The 27,738-nt window shown below is 38.2% G+C and overlaps 1 protein-coding gene across 6 annotated transcripts in view; it reads right to left on the bottom strand.

Annotated features, from left to right (window-relative positions):
* MPP7 (MAGUK p55 scaffold protein 7) overlaps positions 1–27,738 on the bottom strand; it is a 151,429-nt gene that overhangs the window by 106,256 nt on the left and 17,435 nt on the right. For all 6 annotated transcript variants that reach the window (XM_071560040.1, XM_071560035.1, XM_071560039.1 and 3 more), the window contains exon 3: positions 6,120–6,277. In XM_071560040.1, coding sequence (XP_071416141.1) covers positions 6,120–6,156 — 37 coding nt within the window. In that variant the 5' untranslated portion in view covers positions 6,157–6,277. The remainder of the gene's footprint in view (positions 1–6,119; positions 6,278–27,738) is intronic.

The following is a 27,738-nucleotide window of genomic DNA, read 5'->3' as shown; positions in this document are numbered from 1 at the left end:
CTGAGCAATCTGGTGTAGTGGAAGGTGTCCCTGCCCATGGTGGTGGGGGGTGGAACTAGATGGTCTTTAAGGTCCCTTCCATCCCAAATCATTCTGTAATTCTGTATCATCTTGTCTTGAAAGTAAGTTTAGGAAATTAAATTATTTGAAATAATTAAGTAATTTCATAGTTTATCCTTAAAATTTATGTGTTGTATTGAGGTGTCTTTTGTGTGTTGGTTTTTGTTTTTCTTCAAACCAGTGTATTAATAAAAAAAGACCCCAAACATTATCATAGAATCATAGAATTGATTGGGTTGGAAAAGACCTCTGCGATCATCAAGTCCAACCCTTGGTCAAACTCCAGTCCATTTACTAGATCATGGCACTCAGTGCCACGTCCAATCTCAGTTTAAAAACCTCCAGGGATGGGGAATCCACCACCTCCCTGGGCAGGCCATTCCAATGCCTGATTACTCTCTCTGGAAAGAATTTTTTTCTGATCCCCAACTTAAATTTCCCCTGGCAGAGCTTGAGCCCGTGCCCCCTTGTCCTATTGCTGAGTGCCTGAGAGAAGAAACCAACCCCCACCTGGCTAGAACTTCCCTTCAGGTAGTTACAGAACGTATTCCACAACAGGCAACTAACAGCTCACAGGAAAACTTCGTGCTACCTCTTACTAGCACTAAAGTGCCTTCAGATTAACAGGTTTAGTTTTATTAAGTCAGCCAAGGCTTGACGTGATGTTGAGCTGAGAAGCCACAGAACCTTTCAGCTGACACCAAAGGCACACAATGTGCAGGCCCTGCTGGTTAAGCTGGACGCTGGCACAGTCACTGCAGTGGGACAGTCCAGCCGTGCTCCTGGCAAAGGAAACCTGGCATCCCTACAACTGCCAACCATTTATGTAATTACAGCTTTTGGTCCAACAAACATAGCTATACATTTAAGCTTCTGGTTAGAAACAATACAGGCTTTTGTACTTTCCAATTCACTACAAAGCTACACACTGCTCACTAAAAATAAAAAAGTGAGTAAAAATTGTTTCACCTGCCAGACCATTTGAATTTAAATTTGCATCCAAGAACTGTAACAGTTTTAAAGTGTTTACCATCAGTAAATATAATTACACACATTTTCTGATTCCACAGTGCTGAATCAGACTAGCATAATATAAAATATTAACACAAAACAGAACTGTTTAACAGTTTAGAGAAATTTCATTTCCCTTTGAACAAGTTCTCCAACAGTCACCAAAAATATGCTGATACCAAAATAAATACTCTTTCCAATACCAGCAAGTTATATTTTTAAAAATTAAATCAGATCACAATTAAAACTAGCCCTACACCTCATACTTTCCCAAATCTTACATAGTAACGTTAGCCGAAAAGCCACTTAATGCCTCTGGCAGATGGAGATGGGGACAAATCACGAACATACGGATAAAATATTGGCTCTACTTAGTAGTTCAGTGTAATTTTTGCCTCTACTAGAATATCCATTTTCATGAATATCTAGCCATATTTGTGCATTTCAACATGGTGAGAAATTTAAGGAGCCTTGAAACTGTGATGCAGCCGAAGGCATTTACATCCCTCGGTTGCTGCAGGACACCCACGCCTGAGCCGCACACAACAATGCAAAGCAGGCGAGTGAAGGCTTGGCTTTCCCTCTGCTTTGTTTCCACCACGGCACATCAGTGGAGCAACAAAAGCAGTCTGGAGCAGGATGCAATCACCCTGCAAGCCTTTATCCTGGCAAGCTCCAACGGAAGAGCTACTCCCAGAAATCTTTCCTTCATCGCTCTCCTAAATTACCTTTCTCTTCATCTCATAACAATGAACCCAGATCTTTGGCCACCATTTGATGTTACTACATTTTTTAAAGATGCTGTAAAAATAGAACTCCCTAATTTCTCTTCTCTCCTTACCCTGAAATCTGGTTTAAAAGGCTAAAATAAAAATCTTAGCACTTCAGATTAATTTGGGTTTTTTTCCCTGTAGATGTCTCTGATGTCCTACCTCTCAGCTCAGTCAACTACTCAGCTTTTTCTTCATATTATTAGTGCTTCTTTTTTTTCTCTCCACCTTTTTATCCTTTTCTTTATCAAGCATGCTTAGGAAAGATCATGTTGAAAATGGCAAGCTGATTAAAATGCATTAATATAACAGTAGCAAATAAAGGGAAGACAACTGCGTGACAACAATAAAAGCAAGGATAACATCTTTTTACGTTCAGATGATTCCTAATTAATCATCTCTGAACTTCGCATTGCTTGCAGTGGTTCCACACCACTGGGAGGTAATCCATGTGGACTATGGAGCTACCAGATCAATGTAATGTCCCAGCAAAATATTTCCAGCAGTATTGAGTACATCCACATCAGCAGCATGCAGCTTCAGAGGTCAAGGTAATGCTTAAAAATGACAGAATACACTACTAAAAGTGAAAAAAAAAATTTGGAAAAATACTTGACATTTAGAACAGATTTCACATACCTACTTTGCATTACTACAAAACAGAAAACACCAGAAACTGGAATATTTTGAAGGTCACGTGAACTTACAATTTAGTTAATGAGAAATGTGCTGGGTTTCTTTAAATAAAAAAACCGAGATTTTAGTTTTATAGGTTTACAGTACTGAAAATACTTTACTATCTGGCATAGGGCTTGCTCCTGTATCTGCTCAAGAAGGACCAAATATAAGCCCTGCACATTCTCTCTTCCTATAATTTACAATATTCAAATTCAAGAACTGCTTCTGACTTCCAATGCTTATGAGCAATCTCACAGAGTTTTATTTGGTGGCTAAACTTGGCCCATAATTTTCCTGCTGACAATACATGAATTAAAAACACGAAGTCTGCTTTGCACATTGGTGCACTGGTTTTTGGGAACAAACAGACAAGCATTTTTAAATTCGTCAGTTAAGCAAGCTTGATACAGGATTGAGAGGAAAGAAACCTGTAACAAGTTTACGATGTTTTTCACATTAAAACAACACTTACAGCAAAATGATGTCATCTTGGCTCCACCAAAGTCAGCAACAAAGCTGCCATCTACTACTGTGAAGCCAAAACTTCAATCTTAAATCTCCCTAAATATACCAGACAAGTGAATGCCAGATCTCACAGACTTGCTTTATCTGCAAAAATTCAAGTCTTCTTTCTCAGTCTTCAAACTCTGTTTGATACACTTGCACACAGAGGTAAAGCAGACACTTTTGCAATACAGAAACTATTGAAAGCTTCAGATCCAGCCCCAGGCTTGAACTCAGCCTTCCATTCAAAAGATAACCTTGACCTGACACTGACAGGACTATAAACCTTTAAGGAGGATCACACAGATGTTATAAACCATGAGTAACGTTTTGCAATTATTATTACATAAAAACAGGTTTTCTATATGGCTAATGGAGAGTGGAAGAGAACAAAGCATGTGCATAAAAGCCTTTCTGCTCTTAGAATGAAGCCACATCAATCTGGTATGGAATGAGATTAATTTAAAAGTCACTGTATGAATCTACAGAAAATAAAACACCATTTTAAACAAATGATTGCAAATAGTGTAGCCATGATTTTGACCTACCATGGTTTAAATTCTGGCAAATGCCTCTCAAAACGGATTCAAAAGGCATGGTTTGTATTCAGAAGAATAATCAGGTTAAAACATGGTATAACAGAACCAAGTATAAGTATATGAAGGAAGCAGCTGTGAGTACATGGTGACACTTCTAATAAAGGCTGTTGACTAAGTAAAAGCAACATAAAATTGACACAAGCAGGTCCACATTTAGTCTGCCCAAATATGGTCCATCATGAACACTATCCTGCTTCTGACAGTGGTTTGCTGCTTCAGACTTTATTAAAAAAAATTTAAAAATTATTAATGCTCCCAGTCCTAGTGACTGAGTGTCCAATGGTCTGTGACTTGGCAACTTTCAATATTCACAGATGATCCATTTCTATTTACTAGTCTTCCTAGAACTCTTGTTTTTAAATCTAGATTAACTTTTATTTCACTCAGGATCTAAATATATAAAAATAGGTTAGGCTGCATTTTGTTTGAATGCATTTATAAAAGAGAGTGTTAGCAAGCACACTGAACAAGGCTGAGCATCCCTTCCCTAAAGGTCCCACCAAGGGACTTGCCAACTCCCAGTGCCCCAGACAGATCCCTCATGGACATTCACACCAGTCTGTGCAGGAAGGGGGAGAGAAAAACCAGCTCACCCACCAAGGAACAAGAAAGGCAGGAAAATTTTTGTTTCACTTTTTTTATTCTAAGAGTGAGAGTAACAGCAGAAGAACAGTGCTCCAATTACAAACCACCTGTATCATAACCAGGGCAGAAAGCACAATTTGATGCAACCATTCAAAAAATACTTAAATGCCTATCAGCCCCATCAGGAAGTATTTTAAAGAAAATGTAATTAAAAAAGTAATTCTCTTTTCACTCCAAGTGCACATTTTTATTTAGAGAAACAATTTACAACTTGCAGCAGCTAAAAAAACAGATTTAATAAGTACTATTTAACAGCAATATATTAATGGTGTGTATCATATTTTATGATAGATTTCACAGGACACTGGAGATGCTTGAGCTTTACCATACATCTTAATTAATAAAGGTGTATTAGCAGAATAATGTGGATTAAATAGCACAGTAAAACATTTTTCAGAGGCATTTTAACACACATGATTTTAAAATTAGGACTTTTTTCCAGTTTTTGTATACTTTTTCTTTCTTTATTCAGAGATGATGTTCATGACTATTACTTTTGGACATATTAATAGTCTTTAAACAATAAACAAATGATAATTGAAAAAAAATAAGGCATGTTTTAAAAGGACACAAAAGGTTGCATGATAAAGAAAGCAAGGATTCAGAGTGGAAGATCAACCCAGAGTAGACATTGACACATCTTTGAAAATGCAGCTTTATTGTACTGAACACGTCAACTCACTCATCTCCATGGGGTAAGAGGAAGGAAAAAAAAGCATGCAGAGGCAGGATTTGGTGAGGTGACAATCAAATCCCTTAAACACAGGAATCAGGAAAAAAGACGAGCAAATAAATGGAAACACAACCCTCCCTCTCCATTGCAACAAATAAACAAACACAAACACCAATGCTAAAGATTAGTATTTTCATAAATTTTAAGTGGATTTGGGGCGGGGGAGGAAATCCACACTGTAGAGTCTATTTAAAATAAGAATCAAATGGAGTTCCTTATACTTTTTCGATTCCTAACTTGAAAATTCCCTCTTAATTTTCTAAATCCTGCTATAACTTCCTGTGCTTAAAACTACATGGCACAGGGGTGGAAAGCTGGGGGTGGAAATCAGGTATCTTTGTATTGTATTGTATTGTCCTGTAACCTCAGCCGGATCACCTTTTTTAACAAACACCTTCGAGCAGAAATACTAACTAGTTGTCCCTAACAGAGGGACAAAAATACTGTCAGAGAGAGAGAATGTCAGCATAACAACAAGATGAGATTTAATCTTTGAATATAACCCAATATTGCAAGGAAGAAGTTAAAAACTATGGAAAGCTACGTAGCTGCATTCCCACTGCCTGCAGTCAGTGACAGGAACTGGGCTCTGACATGGAAAGCAAGGGAAGGAACAGAACTTGAGACAGTATTTTTCTTCTCCTAATTCGTTAAAGAGTTGTCAAAACTGAACAGTCTGTGTTCAGAAATAACTCCACTGATAACTGTAACTCACAGAGGGGATAGTCTAGACTGCTGTGAATATTAAGGCATGCATGATATCATCATCTTTGTTTTTTCCTCCTCCCTTTTCAAGTTAACATTGTAGGAACCATGCTCAGAGGTGAATCCAAATTCTTCAGATCCATATTTAATACTGTTTGAAGCTGTTCTATTTTGAGGGTTGGGTATGAGGGGGAACAAGATGGTGGTGGGACATTATAGAAATAATTTATTTTACCTGTGGTGTTTCATATATCTAAATGAATTTCAGGGAGAAAAGGTCACGTTTAAAGTCTTTAATTAAGCATGTGTTGAGAACATAATTAATTATCTTATTTGACGATTTCTTGAAATAGAGACCATAGACTTAACAAACAAGGTCTGGAGGGAGCGTGCAGCCCTCCCTGGCTTGCGTACCTGTGTCACTTCCAGATCCAGCTGATAACGCTGGCATGGTTTAGTCTGCAGAGTGTCACGCAGGAACCTCAAACCAGCACTGCAGCCAGAAGGTAATTCCAGTTTAACTGCTTGCAGCCAAGTTGCCTACAAAGATTTATGCTATCTCCCAGTTTCTCCTAGAAAGAACAGAAACAGAATTTTACAATTTAGAACATTGTTAAACGGTAAATTACTGCAGCTAACCAAATCCAATCATTATCATGAAATAAGCTTTTATTTAAGACTTCCAAAACAAAGTGCTTTGCATTTATTTATGACTGTTAAGATTTTTGTTTCCCTATGTGAAATAGGTTTTGTTTTCTTCAGCATAGCCTATAATCCCATTCTGCATTAAAAATAATTTAACACAGTTCTCTCATGTAAATTATACTCTTTAACTCCAGCATGCCAGATATTTTGGAAATAAAGTTCATGGATATTTTATTATAACAGTGAATAACTGAAGTCACTCAAATTTTCCTGCTACTTATCTCAACAAAATAAAATTGCTTAGTAGCATAGTAATTTATTCAATGTTTCTATTTAACCTCCTTTCAGTTGTTTTCAGGTCATTTAAGATCTGACATGCAATTTTTATTTGTAATCTGGAAATGTAATCTGAATTTTAACTCAAGTTATAAAAAGCAGGACTAGTGCAAATACTTCTCTAAGGTAAATAGCAGTTTGATTCCTACCGTTGGTGGAGCTATAACGATGTAAGGAATTTTTCTGTGTTTCATTACTACGAAGTCAGTATTTTTTACACATATTTTTTAATAATTGCCCAGGCCAACTGATAGTAAATGTGGGGTTGTTCCTTAAACCACTTATGGAGGAAAATTCAGAGCAAATGCAACAGAAGTTAAAACTAATCTCAAACATAAGTGAACGTATTAAATTCAAGTATGTTAAAATATGAAACTGGAATGCAACCTTGGGAGAAAAAATTCAGAGCTAAGAGTGGAAAGGTCTACTAATAGCAGGGCAGAGGCTGATGTGTTTGCAGGGAAAAGGGAAAGTGGGAAGTAGAAGCTAACAGAAAACAAGGGGTTTCTCCAGATTTCAGTAAACAAAAAGAATCCTTGAAGAAAGAAAGCAGCACAGTTCTGCTTTAGCAAAAGAAAACAAACAAATAGAAGACCATTTTGCTGCTGCTATTGCTGGTTTGTTTTTTGTGGATTTTTTTAAAACACATTCATATTAATCAGAATGACTTTTGAAGTCATCTTGGCTTCAAAAGTGCATATTTTGGACACATTTGTACTTGGCAACAGTCTTGTGGAAGAGTAATATACAGGTGCTGTAAACACCGTATGCTGTTCAAAATTCTGTTTTTCACCAAAAAAACCCACATTGCTAAAACTATTGCAACATATTAAGGGCCATCCATGAGATTTTGCTTCCTGAGTTTTAAATCAATTATTAGATATAAGCTAGCTGTTAATTCATCCCCAGGCATGAGGCTACAGTTTAAACAGTCTGGCAATTTTAAGTTTCCTTTTTTTTTGTCCCCTGTTTGCCCAGAGAACCTGGGTGGGTTTTTTAAGATGGCAAATATGGCAGAAGTTACATCCCTGGACAACTTGTATGATGATGAAAAGAACCATGTAAGAACTTAAAACCTGTCTAATAACACTGTTTAAGAGTTTGGGGATTTTTTAGCTCCGAAAGTTTCTGGTGAAGAAAACAAGTAAGCTTGCAGCAAAAAACCATCAGCTTCCAAAAATATTTTGATCTTCATCAAATCAGCGCAAAATCCATTAACTTAAAATTTAAAACAGGGATAAGGAAATTAAGTATTTCAGAGAGAAAGCTCATCTTATTGATGAGAACGTTGTAAAACATCTATATGCAAAACTAGGCAGGGTGCAGTGTAAAAGAAGAAAAGACACTGTAGCCAAGGACACATTGTACCAATTAAGAAGGAACAAACTCATTTTAGATTAATTCTGCTTGTTTTCTGTTTAACACAGAAAGAACAGTCTCGTCCCAAGCCCAGTGACAGTCCTCAGCGTGAGCAACCACAGCAGCCGTACGAAGGATGGAGGCATTTTCACTTTTCACATGTGTAAGACTCTGGTTAAAATGAAACTACTGACTATTATTGGGACATCTTTGATTTATATGCAACTTAAAATACATTCATCTATTAAAAAAAACCAAACCACCAAACAAACAAGGCATTCTCATTATAAGTGCATTACTGTTAATTGAAAATTCAGGTTCCTTAAAGAAAGCTCACTACAAAATATAGGAAATTTTGTTGATCTACATACATGCAATGTATTTAAACTCCATCAGTTTCTTTGTTTTTCTTTATTTCACAGTAAATCATTCAGTAAAAAAAATCAAGCTCCTCATTATTTAAGAAACTTATATACAGCATAAAGTTATTCCCCCCATGATCCTAAATATATATTAATGAAAAATAAATGACCTGATGAAATCCTTACCAGTAAAATGCTTAATATTTTGCTGGAATGGGAGGGGGATTTTTTCTTTCCTAACGTGCAAATTAAGCTACATTTTTGTAGTGATGATGCTATTTTCTTTGGCTCACTTTATTTAAAATGCTTTGGAAGCTTTTGCCGGAGCACAGCCATAGGCATTGCTGACTGCTGTATGGAATCGATTTGCTGCAACACAGAAATACCAGCTGTTACAGTATGTCCTGAGAGGGATTACCGAATATTCCTAAATTGAAGTTCAATCCATCTTTCCATAAAAATTAGGAGCCAGGGCCAGGAACGTAACAGCAGTATCAAGTGCACCTGAGGCATTTACAATACCCAGCAGGACTGTTACAACCAGCCTTTAAAAGGGGCTTATTTTTGAAATTTCATTATTCCAGCCGTGCCGGCCCCGCTCGCACCGGATTGGGCTGTGCCGCTCCCGCCCCCTGCTGGCCGCGCCCCGCATCGCCCCCGCACGGCCCCGCCCGCCCCCTGCTGGCCGCGCCCCGCATCGCCCGGCATCGTCCCCGCACGGCCCCGCCCGCCCCCTGTTGGCCGCGCCTGCCCCCTACTGGCCGCGCCCCGCATCGCCCGCATGGCCCCTCATGGTCCCGCCCACCCCCTGCTGGCCACGCCCCGCTTCACCCCGCGCGGCCCCACCCGCCCCCTGCTGGCCGCGCCCCGCATCACCCCCCTTACCCCCTGCTTTTAATAACATTTAATTACATTATACCTAATTAACTGATTGAATTAAATTATAAAATGCGTGATTTTTATTATTTCGGCCTCTGTTTACTTCTGTCACGCAAGGTAGTTCTATTTCTAGGGTGTTCCAGTTGAAAGAACGGTATAAAAAAAATAATTTTAAAAAAAGAGCTTCAATGCCTGATAAAAAGCACAGAAATGCTTCTTCCCCCACCTCCAACAGCTCCCACACGAGCACGATCACCCTGCCAGACACACCCTCCTGGTGCACCTTCCAAAACAGCTGAATCCTAGAACTGGAGCTCTTCAAGGGAACCATTTCTCTGCACATCCCGCAAGTAAGAGAGGTCCCGTACACCAAGGGATGAGGGGATAACTCTTGTTCCCAGTACCAAGGGATGAAGGGGTAACTTTCATTCCCCGATCACCTGCACTGCCAATACAGGACTGGCAGGGATGGACAGAGTCCATCAGATAGAACAAGCAGGAGGGATCAGCTGACAAGCGCCAAGATGAACGGCCTTCCACAATTTCAGCTTTAGTAGCTTCTTTGTAGAATCCTCTATTGCTGTTGAATAGAAGTGACTCTATGAGTCATGCACACATTTTATTTTAGTCAGTTTTTGTACCAAAGGTGAGGTGGGAAAGCTGATTCAAATCTGTTTATGGCAAGCACCGCTCATTTGGAGATGGAACATATGGAGTCCCAGTGTCACCTTTGACTCCCCACCCAAAACTCAATAAACTCCACAATATTTATTTCTGAAAGGGTATTTTACAAGCTACTTAGTTAGTATGTTTGGCACTTTAATGAATATAAATTGATTCTCTTCACATTTGAAAAGCAGGATGAAGACTTCTTACTGATTTATGATGTATAAAAAAACATAAAAAGTATGAACCTAGTGATAGGGGGCGGGGGGAAGATGGGACACATAATCCCAGGTTGTTTGCTATAAGAAACATTCGACTTGTTTTTCTAAAGGATGCTACACTTACCATGACTATAACCTTGATTTCCAGAACTAAGCCAGAATGCCAGCAAATGGTATTTGAACTCCAAGATAGAGAATTCATGCGGAGACAGGAAATTTGACAGCCGTTCGGTCTTGTGTTTATTATGGGGCCTCAAGTAATCGTATAACTACAGACACGTAAACAGGTCTCCAAAACCTGGTCAGCACAGGAAATTGCCAAGGGAGGTTTTCTAGACTGGGAGAAGTAAATCTGTTTTCATAGAAAAAATCTGAATCGTAAATGGTGGTCTACTCTTTTGGAAGTTGTAACGTAATGGGATCTATCAAATTCTTACAACTTCTGAGGAAGTTTTCACCTCCTCAATCACACGGTCTCCGACAGGCTACTGGAACCTGTTTGTGACTCCTGACGGGCTTCCAAAGCTGGCCAGCCACCCTCACAAGTAGTACATGCACACTGGAACAGGAACCTTCAAAAAATCTTGAACTGGAATTACTGCAGGAAGGACATGGTGCACAAACTTGATGGGACTTAGAGATGCTGCAGAAGTCAGACGCTACCTTTGACTCACACAGCTATGTGCATAATGAAAATTCAGAGTAGCAAAAAATTCTGTGTATAGAGTTCAATTAAAAAAAAATCAGAGTATCTATAGCAACTACCAAATGTTATTAACTAATACATCAACACTGCCCCAAACCTGGACTGCCCCAAACTGAAAAGGCCAACAGCTGCCTTCACTAACCTTCTTGTGGTCCTGTCATCATATCAATCTTCAGCCATAAGAAGAATTAACGGCTTCTGCATATTTTTCTGTATAATGTTCTATCTGTGTTATCTATTTTGTTTAGCTTACACCACGGGGATGTTAGAATAAACCTCACTTTGTTAAAAGACTTACAGAATAGTAGATGTGAAATTAGACTCTCTTAAGCATCTACTGAAAATGTATAACCGCTTGACATTTAATTTATACATCTTTGAGTACATCTTTAAAAAATATGCAGTTTGGAAAACAAAAATACCTATTAACTCATTATACCTTATAGTATGCCTTGTACTTCCACGGCTCAAATTTAACTGTGAAGTCCTAATGCATCAGAAAAGAGATCTTGCTGGTTTCTACATAAATTTTCACAGATGAAAAAAAATATTATCTAAATGATAAAATCTATGACTACTATTACAAAGAGAGACTATTTAAGAAGTCATGTGCTGAAAAACTTTAAGAGAGAAATTAATACCCTGTTAGGCTGGGGTGGTTATTTCCAGCAGTTTGATCAACAGCAGAACAGAGTCTGATTTCCAGTGAGTGGCCATCCTGATTATGGTGTCCAGGCTACATGTTCAGACCACCATTCTATTCTCTTTCTCTTCAGTGATGAGCTCTCACTAAACAATTCCCTCACTGGATCATTAACAGAAAACACACAACTCCAATCACTACCCGACCACACATTTCCAAAACATGCCAGAAGCTCTTAGAGATCTTCTCTCTTCGGTCATGTTTGACAGTTTGTTCAAAGGGCTCAGAAGACAGGTAGGAGAAGGAAAAGAGAGCACAGCATTTATTTCCGTTCTTTACAACCTCAGCAGGTAATGGGGTTTTTCTCCTGAGGAGTGTAATGCCATGTCAGTAAAAAATCTCACTTACCTGAACAACTCCAGTAGCAATAGTGAAATTGGTATCACAATTTTCCTTTTTCCAGACTATTTTCCCCCATAATATTCCTTCACCCAGAGAGAGACCATAGCATAAAACCTGTTTATCTAGATAACACCTGTGTCTAAACATTCTCTAAATACAATAGTAAGGTACCTTTAGTCATCTAACATAGAAAAAAACCAGAAATACAGATTGTATTGAGAGGAAAACATTAATATAGTTATTAATTTATTTTTATTATATATTGCAATTTTAAAATTTTAGACAGTTCCTTGCAGCCTGAAAACACAGCTATGCTACAAGTGAAACATTTTCAATATTGGCAATATTGGCAATATTACAAGAGTTCTTGTAGGCAAGACTTTTTGCAACCTGCACCTTCCCTGTCTTTAACACAAAAATCCCTCCATGAGCTCTGTCCAGACTCAGATTTTAAATGTCAGTGTTGGAATTGAACACATTCCTTTAAATGCATGAAAACATTCCTTTAAATAAATACACTAAAGCTACCAGTTTAATTTAAAACAGCATCACTGTTGTCGATGTCAGATACCCTTAGACAGATCCAATTTTCTGCAAATAAAATGTACGAACTGACAGAATAATATTAGTTTAATATACTAGTTTAATAAAGCTATTCATTGAAGTGTGACCTAAACTATGTCTGAGATCAAAGGTTGCTCTTTCAGTTTGAGTTACTGGTTTGGGCACACTTTTAACACTTTTCCCCTAGCTGCAAACCATTCCTTTTCTTGGAAAATAGCTGTCAGCAGGTACCTCAGCCTCTCCATTAATTACCTGAAAAAGCAGTTTTGTTCTGGCATGGTTTCCTGATAGTCTGTTTCAAAAGTGTAAGTAACTACAGTAAATTATAAACCTTACTGACCCTCAAAATACTGAAAAAAATGACAATTTTTCTATAAATGAGAGTTCAGAAAAACCTGCTGCAATGAGTCATTCAATAACTTCAACCTTTCCTAACAGACAATTACAAATGTTTTGCACCAAACCGCTCTGCAACTCCAATTTTAGAAATATACTTCATATTTTAATAGTATTATAATGCAGACTGATCTCACATTTACAAAAGGTGATGGAAGATCTGTCCTAGAAATAAAACCAGGATTAAGTCTGCGCTTAATAAACTACTAAATATTTGACTTAAATAGTTTAGCCACATATTAGTGCCAACAGCATTATTTACTCCACAGTCCTGTGACTCAACAAACATGGACTAATTCTCAGGTCTGTTAAACAGCCATATCCAAAAATCATCCTGAGAATTCCGTAAGTATTCAAACTCAGAAACATCCCCTCCAATGTCAGAATGTTATTTTTCAAATTCAAAATTTTGAACAGCCAAATAAGGCACAGGTAAGTTTACAACGCTTCTGTATATTTTATTACAGAAATTTTGATGACTCCTTCTAACTAATCTTCTGAACACTTCTCCCTTGTTCAGAATAATTTTCCATAACACACTTCTCTAAAAATGTGATGAGTTCTTTTTTTGGTGGAGGAGAAGATGGGTAAAGGGAAGAGATGAATGAATAGTTAAGCAAATATTTTCTTCTGAAAGCAAAAGTAAAATAACCCCCCCTTTCTTATGCTTTTATCAAAACACACTCATTAAAATAATTTTCATTTTAATAAGTTTCCAATTGCTTTCTTTAATGTGAAGTTTTAAAATTCAGTATGAGCAATTTGAAAAGTATGTCCTTAGCTCAATTTTTAAAAAAGTTTTGATTTTTTTTAAGTGGTACTTTATTAGTTGCATCTTGAGCATAAGTAACAAAACACTTCCTTGCGCATTGTGTGTGCAGAGCAAAAACAAAGTACTGCACATGGACAGAGAGCAAATCAGAGGAACTCTCTGTCTGACTTTCAGAAGTTTACAAGCTTTGCAAGACAAATTTCTTGCTGATAGGAAGTTTGTAGAAGAAAACAAAGGTGAAAGTGAATAGCTGGGCAGTAACACATTCCAGTGTCTCTGCACTGCTGGCACATCAAGCATAGCAGGCACTTCTTGCAGTCTCTGTTCCTCTCTGAAAGCTCCCCATGACCATTCTTAGACATTCCTGAATTCTTCAATTCCGTCTAACTCCCAAGTGACAACAAAAAGCTCTTCCTGCTGCACACCCTCCCCTCCTTCTCTTCCTCCTTGGCAAGCTCTGGCTGCACCATCTCATCCCCTCTCAGACCCCACTGTCCCAATTCCACCTTGCAGTTTCTTGCTTCACTTCTATGACCATTTTGACTGCAAAGTACTCAGTATTCTTGTCACGAATTCACAACCTCCACTAATCAATCTTGCTTCTATCCCCTCTTTTTACAGGTACTTCCATCTCCTAATGTTTCACTTTTACTGCCCTTACTTTCTCCTGCCTCCATTTCCACTCCTGCCCCCACCACTTCACAGCCCTAATGACCCGCTGTGTTTTTCACACCATTGCTTTCCAAATCTAGAGTCTGTTCCCAAATCTATTTCTGACCAGCAAACCCTCGCTTTACTACTCTCCAAATATCTCCTTTAAGGCTCTTCCCTTTCCTCTAGAACATGGATTAGCCGAGTTCACAAGAAGCCTTAAGTGTATGGCACCTGCAAGCAGTTACAGATGGGAACAGATCAGATGGGAAGATCTGTCTGCTCTGTACAATCTCCACACTAAAACCAACCTCAAAGCAGGACTTTCTTGTGTTCTGAGTTACCCATAATCAACACCCAGTAACATCTGGAATACTCTCTGAAAATTTTGGAACCAAGCACATAATTGTTCCCAAATTATGCGTTACAATGCAAAAGAGATACAGTCCATCTTTACTTTCAGCTTGATTTACTCCACAAGTAAAATCATTCTGCACATTTTAGTTATGCACAAATTAAATTAGCAAAAAAGATCTCAGTTAGAATGAATTCTAAGTTCTGTCTGGCCAACCCATACAGCCTAAGTTATTCCCACTGCAATCAGACTGCCTCTGAGGTTCAAGTCGTATTTTCAGGTTTAAATGCCACTTAATTAGAATCTGAGATACTGATGGATGAAGAAGAGTCAGATTTAAGGCAAGGGGTAAACCATATGTGAAGTTCACACTGCAGTGAAGACAAGCTCTCAGATTTCACTTCATTTGGCCAAAGAAATCATAGTCAATCTTTATGAAGAAAATAATTTAAAATTATAAAAGGTCAATAAACACAAATGGTAACAGAACTTGGCAGTGTTACCTACATGAAGAATTTTTTTCTGTTTTTCTTGTTCAACTCACAGCTTAATACATTGCTTCAAGTCATAATGTATACCAGGAAAACACAGGATATGCAAAGAGTCCAAGTTAATGTTGCTGTTGGAAACTTAATGTTTGCATTTCCTGGATTTTGGAATTTTAACTAGGTGAACAATACGGCATTGATTCTATTTTGACATTTGCCAGAAATACCAAAGTTGGGTTTTTTTCTTGTCTGAAACTGTATAAATCAGAGCTAAGCAATTCAACAGTGAACCTTTGACATTTTTTGTTATTCACTGATCCTCTCCAACATACAGATCTTGAAGTTTACTGGGAAATTACAAAGGTGCTATACAAAACAGTAAGCAAACCTGTGCCAGCAAGTGTAGCTAAGTAAGTGTAAACATTTTTTAGAAATCTAATGCTTTGAAATATAAAATATTGTGAATGCAGAAGTTTTATTGATGCAATGCAAAACCATTCCACAGTAAAATGCTTCTTTGAGGTGCTGTCATTGAAAATTCCCTCATAGCACTGGAAATGCTAATACAGGAATGTGCACTGTTCCCACAAATGTCATATACTCCCTTATGCTCCTATGAGAGGGTGTAACCAAAGGTCAATCTTCCTTCTGAATTGAAAAGCTAAAATACCTAAGAAGTTGAAGAAATAGAGGGATGGAAGGTAACTGAGTTCAGCTAAGTGGAGCTACCTCAGGAAATACATACACTGTACAAAAATCATAGTCACTGCAAAGTGATTGGCCTCTTCAAGTACGTAATGATGTGTGCTCCTTGTATTAATATCCTTGAGAAGGTAAGATACAGAACTGGACAGTGGTTATGGCACTCTTGGCTCCTATTTTGACAGATGATTCAAAGATGCAACACTGACAGAGGTCAGTTAAATACTTTTTAATCATCCTGTACTATCAGAATTCAGAAATTCAGTGGGTATTTTGGTTGTTGGCTTGGGTTTCTTTAACAGCTAATGTCGGAGACCTGTTTCCAGTGACACCTTTTCCAGTAAGGTTCCTCGAGAATGATGGTGCATGAAAGACTCAGGTGCTGCCCTATCAAATTCAAGTGTCTAAGAACCATCCCTTTTCTCTGAGGATCTGCAAGATTGATGAGGCTATGAAAGGAGAATGATGGAATAACCACAAACAGCGAGGAGCCTCCTCCCTCACGTCCTCCCTAGATGGATGTGGGAGGCAAGGGGAGGAAAGGAGTCACAATACATATATCAACTGTAAAGGGGCTTTGTATTAAGTGACCATCAAGGACACACTTTACTCTTAACAGTTGTGACGGGATTTAATAAGAGACCACCCTGGAACTGCGGCTTCCAGTGCATTTCCCATCACTGTTGTGACCATTCCAGCACGACCACACGGACAGGGGACATGGCTGCCCATGGAGGTAGAGCCAGGCAGCAGAAACCTGGATACTCACACTTGGAGCAGAATCCAAATGGGCATCAAAACCATATTTTGGGTTGAATCAAATTTTTCCAAGATATCAGGCAAGCATTTCTGAAGGTAAATATTCAAAATAAGATTTTTTTAATGTGATGAATTGAAAACTTTCCCAAAAACTTCCAACTTACAGCACTCTAAACCAGGAGAGGGAGCTCCTGCACTTTTCATAAGTCAACATAGATTTCATTTTGTCATTGGCAGTAATAAAACAGCTCCCTTCATCCCATGCCACACAGGTCTGTATATGGTTGCTGAAAGTGCAAATATACAGGAAGAATCTAACATGAAACTTTAAGATAAATAATGCTCTAATTATATGTGACTGACATTGATTAAAAAAACTAGTTAAAATTAGCTTTATTTCCCCTCCTTGTCAAAATGATCATATTCACATTACGCAAACAACATTATTGAACTGTCTGCAAACCATTTAATAAGTGAAATTACATGATCTTTATTATAAACAATAACAGAATAGGTATGAAAACCCATTGAATTTCCCAAGAGCCAAGGAGTGTTCTTCCTATCTTTGAGTATGCTGAACACACATACTGTCTAGAACTACAAGAAAACAAGGAACTGGATTTTGATATTTTTAAGAAAGTCAGGGAACTGGAGAAATACACTAAAATATTTGTAATTTATTATTGCAGAATGTTGCTGCAGTTGCATTTTGTCAATCCATCTTTTTATGAGGGTTAGAGTAGTTATTAATAAAGAATAGCTATTAATAAGCTCTCATTTCCCAACCCACATCCCTTCTATTTTGATCAAAATTCTCAGCCTTACAGGTTTCATGACCAGTGCTTTGATATATACATATACCTGGATAAATGGTTTAATTTTCCATATGGTAAAAGTGACAACATTCTATGTTTCTTTTCAGAGGAAATGAAGGAAATTTCTTCCGCTCCTTACTGATGACTATATTAGCATTTCCCACACAGCTCTCAGCTTTATCATAAATATAAAACCTAACATCATCATATTCCACCAACCAATTAGCCATCTGGTCGATGTAACTCCTAATTTGAAGACCTTAATATTCTTGAACTGATGTGCTGTGCTTAAAAACAGAATTGATTTACAGAGAATCTTCTCATCAATGACAAAGTCAGTCCAAGTGCAACAGTCTCTTCTACAAAATCTGGAAATTTGGCCTCATGATAGAGAAGAATGTTGCTCAGAACTTTCCCATTGCATCTTCTATGACCTTCAACTAGGGTGGTGGAGGAGGAGAGGAAGAAAAGTCATAAAGATCAAAAACAGAGCAAAAGCAGCAGTATATTTGCTGCCAAATTTCACATCACTGTCAGCTTTTACAGTATAGCAATATAATTACGTAGTATAAATTTCATGCAGTTTCATAACTACTCTTCTCTCACTCATCGGTAGACTTCAGATTTGTGGAAAATATTACAGTATAACTCTATTTTTCATGGTATATTATTTGCCAAAGTATCCCTGTCACAGCTCATTTCAGGTATGTCAGTGTGATTAAAGAATACTAAGGGGGCTTTGACACATAACTTAATTTTCTCAAATACTGTAATTGTTACTCATAACATTATAAACTACCTTAAACAAACACTAAGACCTGGAAGCTAATTCCCTAGAAGTTATTAAGTAGATACCAGAAGATATTTCCTCATTATATAGCCCACCAGTTTGAAACAAAACAAAATACCACCTGCCTTTCAACTGCGTGCAATGTCATACAGCCAGCAGCAGTCAGGGAGCGGCAGGGAAATGGAAGCACAGCAGCACAAGAGCTCTCTGAAAGAGTTTTTCAGTGTGCTGTAAATTCTTGCATCCAATGGCCCAATGGAAAAAGCAACTGAACTCACAGAACAACAACACGTGTCCAGGGGTCCCTGCTGTTATGCAAACAGACTAATGAGTTTGACTAGCACTAGTCAGATAAAAGGGATGTAGGGCTTTTACTGCCTGACATTTGACCAAAACCTTAGGGATTCAGATTAATTTTTCAAAAGGAAATTTCCTTTAAATAACAAGCATAGGTTAAAAAAAAAAAAAAGAAAAGAAAAAAGAAAAGAAAGTATTTTATTTTGAAATAACTGTTTTAAATACATTTTTAGTCAAGACATTCTTGAACCCAAGTCCACACTTGCGAAGGTCAAATCCTCTGGTCATCAAGGTCTCTTTAAAATGCTCACCTCTGCCCTGCCCCTCCCTAGCCGTGGAAAGGTGGCAGAGGGAAGTAAAGTAACAAAACTGTTCACACTTTGCTAGTGTGAAAACAAGTAGGAATAAGAGAGACTCAGAACTTCACAGCTTACAGATACAGACCCAGCTTAATAAATAACTTCTTTTTCTAAGTGTCACATCACACTCTTTCAAGCAGAGTGTACACAAAAACAAACAGATAAATGATAACAACCAAATTCAAAACAAACAAACAACCCCCCCAAGGGCTAATCACACATAAAGTGTATGAGTAAGTACATGTAAATAATCAGATAGTGCATTTTTGAAGATTGCTAGAGTGTGATTCTGTATGAATATGTATCTTACATATTATCACAAAAAAGGATGAACAGGAGTTGTTAATCTTCCTCCTCTTCTGGCCACATGCAAAACCCCTTCAGGCCCTCATGAACTACAAACACACTGAAAAAATAATCAGAACTAGGGGCAGTGCAAAAATCACTGTGTGGATGGATGAGTTTTAAAAAATCTCTTTCATACTGCTATGCTTGAATAATACAGAATAACCACACTGGGCATGCCCATTGTCCAACCTCCCCACAGTAACAGGAACAGGGTTTGCAGAATGTCCAACTCACTGAACAACCCATCACTACACTACCACATTTAATACAAAAGCCATAAAATCTACAGTATGTCAAAGACCAGTTATTAGTAATGTCACAGGTGTTTGTCCAATAACTGATGTGCAGTGCACAAGTACTTGAAAAATATATTACTGTTGCATGAGGGGGAACTAAAAAAAAGAGGAAGGGGGGGAAACTGCCTGTAGAAATAATAAAGCCTCTAGTTGTAAATTCACCTCTGAATAAAAGCATAAAAAACACCAACTAGGCACTCAGCAAGTTCTTTATAACCACTAAAAGCACCATAACCTGCTGTTCTATGCTGGGTACAGCAGCAGACAGGATGAGTTTATGCCAAGCCACCCCAGACACCACTCTGTTCCCTCTGCCCTTTGAGACCCAAGGAGTTTGACAAGCCACCACACCAGCTGCTCAGCTTGATTCCGGAAGCCACACACCAGTAATGACCAGTCCAACCCTGGTCTCCTGTACCTGACACACCACAAAGCTGCCACCCTGCTACCCATGACCAGCCCCTTCTTGGAAGAGGCTTAGCAGGACTGTCTGTGATAAGCAGTTGTGCAGGTTTCATTTTTTTTGTCCTATCTTTCAACCCCCAATAAACCCACCCTTGGCTGCGGGTTTAGGTCCCAAATTAAGTCTTGATGCGTGTAAGGGAGAAGAGGATGAGGCTAAAATGGTCAACAGAGAGGACATATGGAAGCCACCTTCCAAAGACTTGCACTGGAACTCAAACTCAAGTATGTCTATTTAGCAGCATCTTTAGAAAGTTTTAATTACTTAGAAACACTAATTAAAGTGTGATTAAACTCACCAGAACAACTCAGTTGCAGAGGCAGGAACACGATGCAGTTCTCTGATCCAGTTTCCGCTGCCTCGATCAGAGCCAACCTTCCCTTTCCCTTTTACAAGCGCTGTGACAACCTGTCCTTGCTGCAGCCTTAAACTTCACCATAACTGAGACTGAAACATCTGTTCCAAGAGTGTGTTGTGTCACATAGGACCATCAAAACATTTATACAAAAGGAACTCAAGCCACAAGTGCAAATCTTAGAACTGCTTAGTGTTAGAACACCTGACAACTATTCTAGTAATATTCTTTCAAATTTGGTTGTGAAGAAAGACAGTTTTCCACAGTCTAAATACAAACCCCACATATATTATCATGACAGACAAACAACACCTACATGGCTCATGAGGTGAATGAACTGGAGCTTTCTGAAACCCAGCACAAATCCTTGCCACAGGTGCTTACAGTAACCAGGAACAGTCACTTGCCACTACCCAGAGAGAGAGGAAGCAGTGAGAGGACACTTGGATCCCACCAAAACCAGCAGTACCTGCTCTGCTGTACATCCTTAATGCTTTCTGAGCCCATGGAAATCTGGCAAGCCATGGATGCAAAGCCAGCTTAGCAGAAGGTGCGAAACACAGCATAATTTGAAATATAAAAGGACAAAATTTCCCTGGCCACTCCTAAACAATACATAAGTATTCCAAAACTTCCGTGTAAATCCCTCTGTCTCCACAGCTCTCCTTGCACTTTGAGGAAAATCTTTCCAAACAGAAGGAGAAAATGCAAAACTTTTTTCCTGCGTTTCCAAGAGAGAATACACAAATCAGCCTAACACCAGAGGGAGAGGAAAATCTATATCCAAGTCTGCTTAGGCACAGTAAACGTGCTGTCTTGTTTGTCAGCACAGAATGCTTTCCTCACTTTTGAGAAACCGAATGTCTTCTTTAAAAAACAAGCTCAGAAAGAAATCCTCACAGACAATCAGCAGAAAGAATGTCACATTTAAAGTTATAAAAGGACAAAACAAAACAAGGTGAAACTTGCCCTTATTAATCTGCAGAAGGTGCTGGGAGGCTGCCAAGTTAGTTAATCCAAATACACAAACAAGTTAATGATGACCTGAGGGAGCAGCACTGGATTTACACATCGAAGGAAACGCCATGCAGGAAAATGTTCAGAAACTGAAAGTACTTCAGAGCACTATGCTATTATTTGAACAGCTCCTTAATTCACCAGATGGAACCATGTAACAAACAGAGAAGAGGAGCCTTCCCTGGGAACCCCATTGTGGTCCCCATTCCCATCACAGGATGGGAATTCACGACACAAATTTCAAAGCGGTAAAACCAAGAAGTCCCTTGGTTCTCTCAGTGCTTTTGGAAAACCCCACCATGACCTTCTAAGGACCAGAATGGCTCACTGTGTCCAGCAAGTTCATATGATCTAAACAAGAAATACTTTAATTTTTTTAATTACCAGAGTGTGACAGACAGACAAAATCATCACCTGTCCTTAGTTTCCATTCAAGCTGTAATTTGCCTATTTTAATACCAGACAGAGAAAGCCTGAATTCTCTAAAAAGAAAGGAAATTTACTTGTTCACTCCTTGCTTCAAAGATGTATATGAAAGTATTTTGTTTTCGACTCAATCGCTGATGTTAAGTAAAAAAAAAAAAAAAAAAAAAAAAGGGGACAGCCCCTCTGGGAAGAATGGAATTATCCATGTTGTGAAAATGTTTCCAGACTTAACAGTAGGAGAAATAAAAAGGCATCACTTCTAGTTTCCTAAGCAGAGAGATCAGTTTACAACCTAAAGACAGGATCAGATTATTTATATAAATATGGCTTAGAGAAGTCTACAAATTCACTGACAAACAATTCCTAAAATAATTGTATCATGTACTGTATTTTCTCTAAGCACAGTTTAAAATAATTCTCTAAGATCATCATAGAATAAAACCAAATATCTTGCCACTTTACAGCAGGAAAGAAAGAACACTTCCCAGTTACAGAAATATCTGGGATGAACAGAATCACTGGATGCCTTTTGCTCCTACATTCAATGACAGTCGTATGTTCCACTGCATTTTTATTTCATTTTGAAGATACAGTAGAATTGAAACAGAACTGCATCCAGTGCTGATGGTCATTTCACTATGAATCAAGTATCTCCACACCAAGGCAACAACCCTCCTGCAGAATCAGGAAGTTCACAATCTAGCTGCAGTAAGACACTCCTACCCTGCACTGGGGCAACTGGAATTTCTGTCAACACAATGTTTATATTGTAGGACAATCTCAAGTACACTCAAAAACAAATACACATTTTACATAATGAACAATCACCGTTACAAACCAGATCCAAATATTTATTATTTAAAAGGAGTCTCTCTGCTTTTTCTTCTCACTGCTATGCCAGGCATTGAAACACTCCTTGCCTCAATTTACCTTTAACACATAGGAATATTCCAGTATTTTGAAGACTATAACTTTGCTTAGTGCCCTAAAAGCAGCTGCCCGAATCTTCTGTACTTCATGTAATTCTGGTAATGACACAAGTTTTGCTCTCGCAGTTGACAGAAGCACCACGAAATGTTCTGCTGAGGTCTTACAAAGGTACACCTCACTCAATAAACTCATCAGACTTCTCCACAATTCCCAAACGTTTTCATGTATGCAGTCTTACTTGGTTGTGCAGAGAAACTCAGCTGTCATCCAGGTCAAGTTCATATGTCACACAAGTCAGTGTATAACTGCACTGTAGGAATGAAAATTTTCTTATAGCAATACTTAAAATATTATTTTAGTGAGTGTAAGACACCCACACTGTCTCTTTAGGCAGCACTCATTAGCCACCATCAAGTTTGAGCCACAGCTAATTAAAACAATGATGACTGGTCTTTCCTGGGAACTCTGCTGTCCCAATTCCCAGCACAGGGTGTGTATGGTAGGAAGGCTGAGCAGAACCTCCTCACCAGCTTGCAGGCTCTACATCTGTCTCATCAGTCCTACCAAGACAAATTGAAACCCAGGGACAACAGACACTTCCATTCCATGTCAATTGTGGAAATGCTTGATCTCAATTGTTCTTAGACTACTTTGATGTGGTACTGTATGGAAAAAGAAGTTAAGAAAAGTAAACCACCCAGGACAGTAACTGACTTCTATTCTACTACAGAATTACAGATATTTAGCACTTATTTTCAGTCACTTATTTTAGGTTTCTACTGATCCAGAATGTATCTGCAATTCCACCACTACTCTGTTTTTCTGCTTATTGATCCATTTGTGAGTAACATAAACAGCCAGAAAAGAAAGTCAGTTTTGTGTCCTCAACATGAAAGCAAGCCATTGATAATCTAAAACTGTGTCATGACCCAAGCCCACCAATCCATATTCTTCCACTGCTGGCAAAGGCTTGACCACAGCTTCCTGCTCTTCAGGCAACTTCACATAGGAGATAAAAACAGTATCTAAGAAAGCACCCTGAACCACTCAACACTTAGCCCCCGTAAAGGTCCACACAGTACAGAATCCAATCTTCAGGAGAGCCAGCACAGAGTACCTAATGCACACTGAAGATAATACAAGTAAAAATTATTACCTTCCCCAATAACCAGCAGCACAGCAGCATCTGCTTCGGTCAGAATGACTCTCAACTACCACCACTAACAACGACAGATTTGTAAAGCTGCTTGTTGAGTCTATTTTTTGAGTCTTCACAATATGTTGAGAAAATAAGTTCACAACTTAAGACACTTGACATATGTTGTGAACTTGACACTTGACACTTGCTTGACACTTATGTTGTGTCAAGCATTTTTGCATTGTGTCAGTATCTCCAAATTCTCAGAAATAATGAATAAACAATTTTCTATTAATTTCCTCCCACTATTTATCTTTCATGTCCTTCAAAAACTTATATTCCAAAAAAAAAAAAAGTTTATTTACTTCCTTCTCTCTTTTAATGGGGAAGACACTTTATGATGTTCCCTATTTTTCTTTTCCATTACACTGGCTAAATATCCCAGAAGATTTAGAATTACATCAGTCCTAGAAAAGAAGCAAATGTTCAAGCATACACAAGTTTTTTGGGGGAAATCATTTTGCCCAGGATTTTAGAAACAGGCCATAGATTTTTCCCTTTCTGCCTGCGCAGAGGCTCGAGATCATCGCAGCATTTCAGCACATATGTAGGAGTCAGGGCCCAGCCTGCCCATGCACAATAACTGGGTCACAGAATTCAACGCCCATCTCATCATGAGACGTGCACTGGGTGATGGAACAGGCACACATGCTCCACCTCTGATCACAAGATGCTGCATCTCTTTTGTTTGTCCTGATTAGAGAGCAAGAATGACTCCACAGCCTCACCATACTGCAGTTATCCTGCTCTCTGGTTTTTTTTAAGCCAAGCATTTCCCTGTCACCCAAATGTCAAAAGTGAGCCTTTTCTTCATAGTGCAATTCAAAAATATGCCTTCACAGCAATATATGTTAAGAGAAAACATTGCTTGTAAGGCCTGAGATATGCATATACACAACATTTTTCTATGCTTATCCCAGATGGAAGTGCAACAAAACCATTTACAGCAGGATGAGAGATGGCATCACAGAGCCAAATGCAGTAACTCCCAGCTAATTATGAAAGCAAGCACAGTGAGAAAAACTGTCATATGAATAACGACACACAGGTTGCCATATCAGTCATCAGCTATGAAATAAACATATAAAAACCCCTGGTATTTTAGTATTATGTTTAAGCATAGATATGTAAGTCCATTTTCCCTGACACATCTGCTGAGTATTGCAAAGAAAACTCAAGATCCCCACTTGCAACTTGTCAACAGTCTAGAGGGCAAGAGCCATGATCATTTATTAGAAAAAGCTGCCTCTCCAGAGTCCGTTTTCTTTATGGCATAACAAGGAAACTGTTACTTTGAAACCAACTAAGTTCTGACACACATAATAGCTATCTAACTTAGGAAAGAAGATTTGACAAGTTCACACATTAAACCACAACTTTCTATCATATAATAAAGTCCCTCAAATTCAACACCTCCTGGAGCTGGACATTACAAGTTGCACATTACAACCACTTCTTAATTGTTCTAGAAATAAACATAGTATTGACAAAAGTGCTAAAAAACACACATTTAAGACAGTTAATTTCGATGGAAAACAGAGAAAATGAAATATAAAGAATTCAGAAGGCTCATTAAAATGAAAATGCCTTCTGTGATTACTCAGTAGGAAGCTGAATACAACTATTCACTGAAATTAGCAAATCGAGTTTGCCTTCTTTTCTCTGAATTCTATTAATATACAGACATCATGACGCAAAAGAAATCTGCAGATGTGTTTCCATCCATTTTTATTCTGTTTTGAACTGGAATGTCTTGTCTTTGCCAATATGTTTACAGAGGCACAGAAATGGGACTGTTTCTGCCTTTCTCCAGATTTCCCTGCAGATTTATGTCTTTCTTTTTTGATCTGTCCTATACACTTACTCTATTAGATTTATGACCAAATTCTGCATAAATTGGTAGAAGTTTATACACACAAAAAATTATTAAGAACCAGAATTTTTTTATATGACTGTTCAAATAAAAAATTAGAAAATTCCTGGGTTTGGTTCTTGTGTTTCTTGGTTCTTGTGTTTCTTGGGCCTTATATAATCATAGTTTCTAGTACAATCACGTCTTTGTTTATCTTCTCCATTCCTGATCAACTTGAACATTTGAAAAAAACAATTTAATTTCAATTTGGAAGTTGTTTATATTGCTAAAGTAATTACTCTCTATGTAAGTAAACACACAGGCACTTAAGACTTTAGTGTCTGTAACTAACACTGCAGCTTGACTTCAGATCCCTTGACACAATGTTAGACACATATTGTGCATTTGATGAACAGTTTCAAGGCAGATCCTTCAAAATTCTACTGGTGATTAAGATCTAATTCAAGGCTAAAAAACGACACACCACTCACCTTTAAAAAGATAGAAGAGTTTTAACTGCACTCAAGAAATTAAGTAAGTACCCTGAAGTTACAGTGCATGGTTAGTTGAAATCCAAAGTGCCTGCGTGCTCTGAGCAGTCGAAAGACCACCCCTCTGCTACCAGAGACACATCACTGTGGGGCTGCTCTGCACAGCAGATGCAGAGACCTTCCCTCAGCACTCCACTGCAGAAAACAAGATCACCCTCAGGCTGGACTCCAGCTTGCCTTCTGGCTTAAGACACTCTCCCTCTATGAGAGAAGCTTCAAGACATTCCCATGGAGGTTTAAAGGCAGTCACGAAGGGCCGGTTTGGGGGTGGACCCTGTGCATGAGCAGATTGCTGGGGAGTCAATGACAAGCAGTACAGGAGCAGACAAGCGATGGACTTTGGAGGGAGGTCTGGAGTCTTGTACAGAACTCAGTAAGAAAGTGAGATCCTGCAGAACAAAGAAAGAGTGACATGACATAGTAACAGCCTTGCAAACTCCTTGCAGCAGAATTGTGTTTCAGAGAGAAGCACAACCAGATGCTGTGCATGACAAGGGAGTCGAATAAATACTGCAGTAACTGACAAAAGAGATTATGTGATCCAGAATACTTTCTGTGTTCAAATCCCTAAGAAAGAATATATCCTACAGCTATTATTGCAGGATTTGAAATTACTAAGAATTAAATATAGCCTTGACATGACACTGAATTTGGAAAATATTTTCCTGTTTATGAGCTCAAGTGAGTGACAGAACAATAGTATCATTCACAGAAAATCATGAAGGACATAAGAGGAATTTTAGAAATGGCAATGACATTATGGTATGAATTGTATTATTCAAGAAAGCAATGTGCTTTTTAAAATTACAAGAGTTTCCAATAATCTACTTGAAATCCATAATAATAAATAGTAATACTAATAAAATACTTCCCAGTGCAATGTAACACTACTGTTTTTTTAAAGTTGACAATACATATTCAGTCATTGAAAGCAATGAAAAATTTGTATTTTTGAAATTGATGCAATTACAGTTTTAGCTAGTGACTGTATGTCAGAATAATTAATCTTAAGCAAGATACCAATGTACAATGTACAAAAACCAGTCCTGAACAAATTATTGTGCAATCTGGATCCCAAACACACAAAAAGGTGAAAGTGCTAGCGTTGATCCTGAAAAACAATGCACAAGGAATTCAGCCTTTCTAAATTAAACTTAGGTTTGTGCACAAAATTATAAGTATTAGTATTTTTATTGCTACTATTATTTTTTAGCTTTTCATTGGGTTCAACATGGTCAATAAAAAAGAAGGGTTTTTACTCCCCTCAGATCAAACTACAATTCATTCATTACCTTATTTTTATGTATCCTAACAGACCAACCAATGCAATACTTTTATCTGCTATTGTCACTAGTGAGTGAGCAACTGAAAACCAGGAAGACCTTCCAGTATAATATTTTAATGTCTGCCTAGAAAGATCCACCCCAATT

The sequence above is a fragment of the Pithys albifrons genome, chromosome 7 (genome assembly GCF_047495875.1).
Source record: "Pithys albifrons albifrons isolate INPA30051 chromosome 7, PitAlb_v1, whole genome shotgun sequence".
Taxonomy (NCBI): domain Eukaryota; kingdom Metazoa; phylum Chordata; class Aves; order Passeriformes; family Thamnophilidae; genus Pithys; species Pithys albifrons.
The sequence above is the reverse complement of the archived record's forward strand: the minus strand, read 5'-3'. Positions and strand labels throughout refer to the sequence as shown.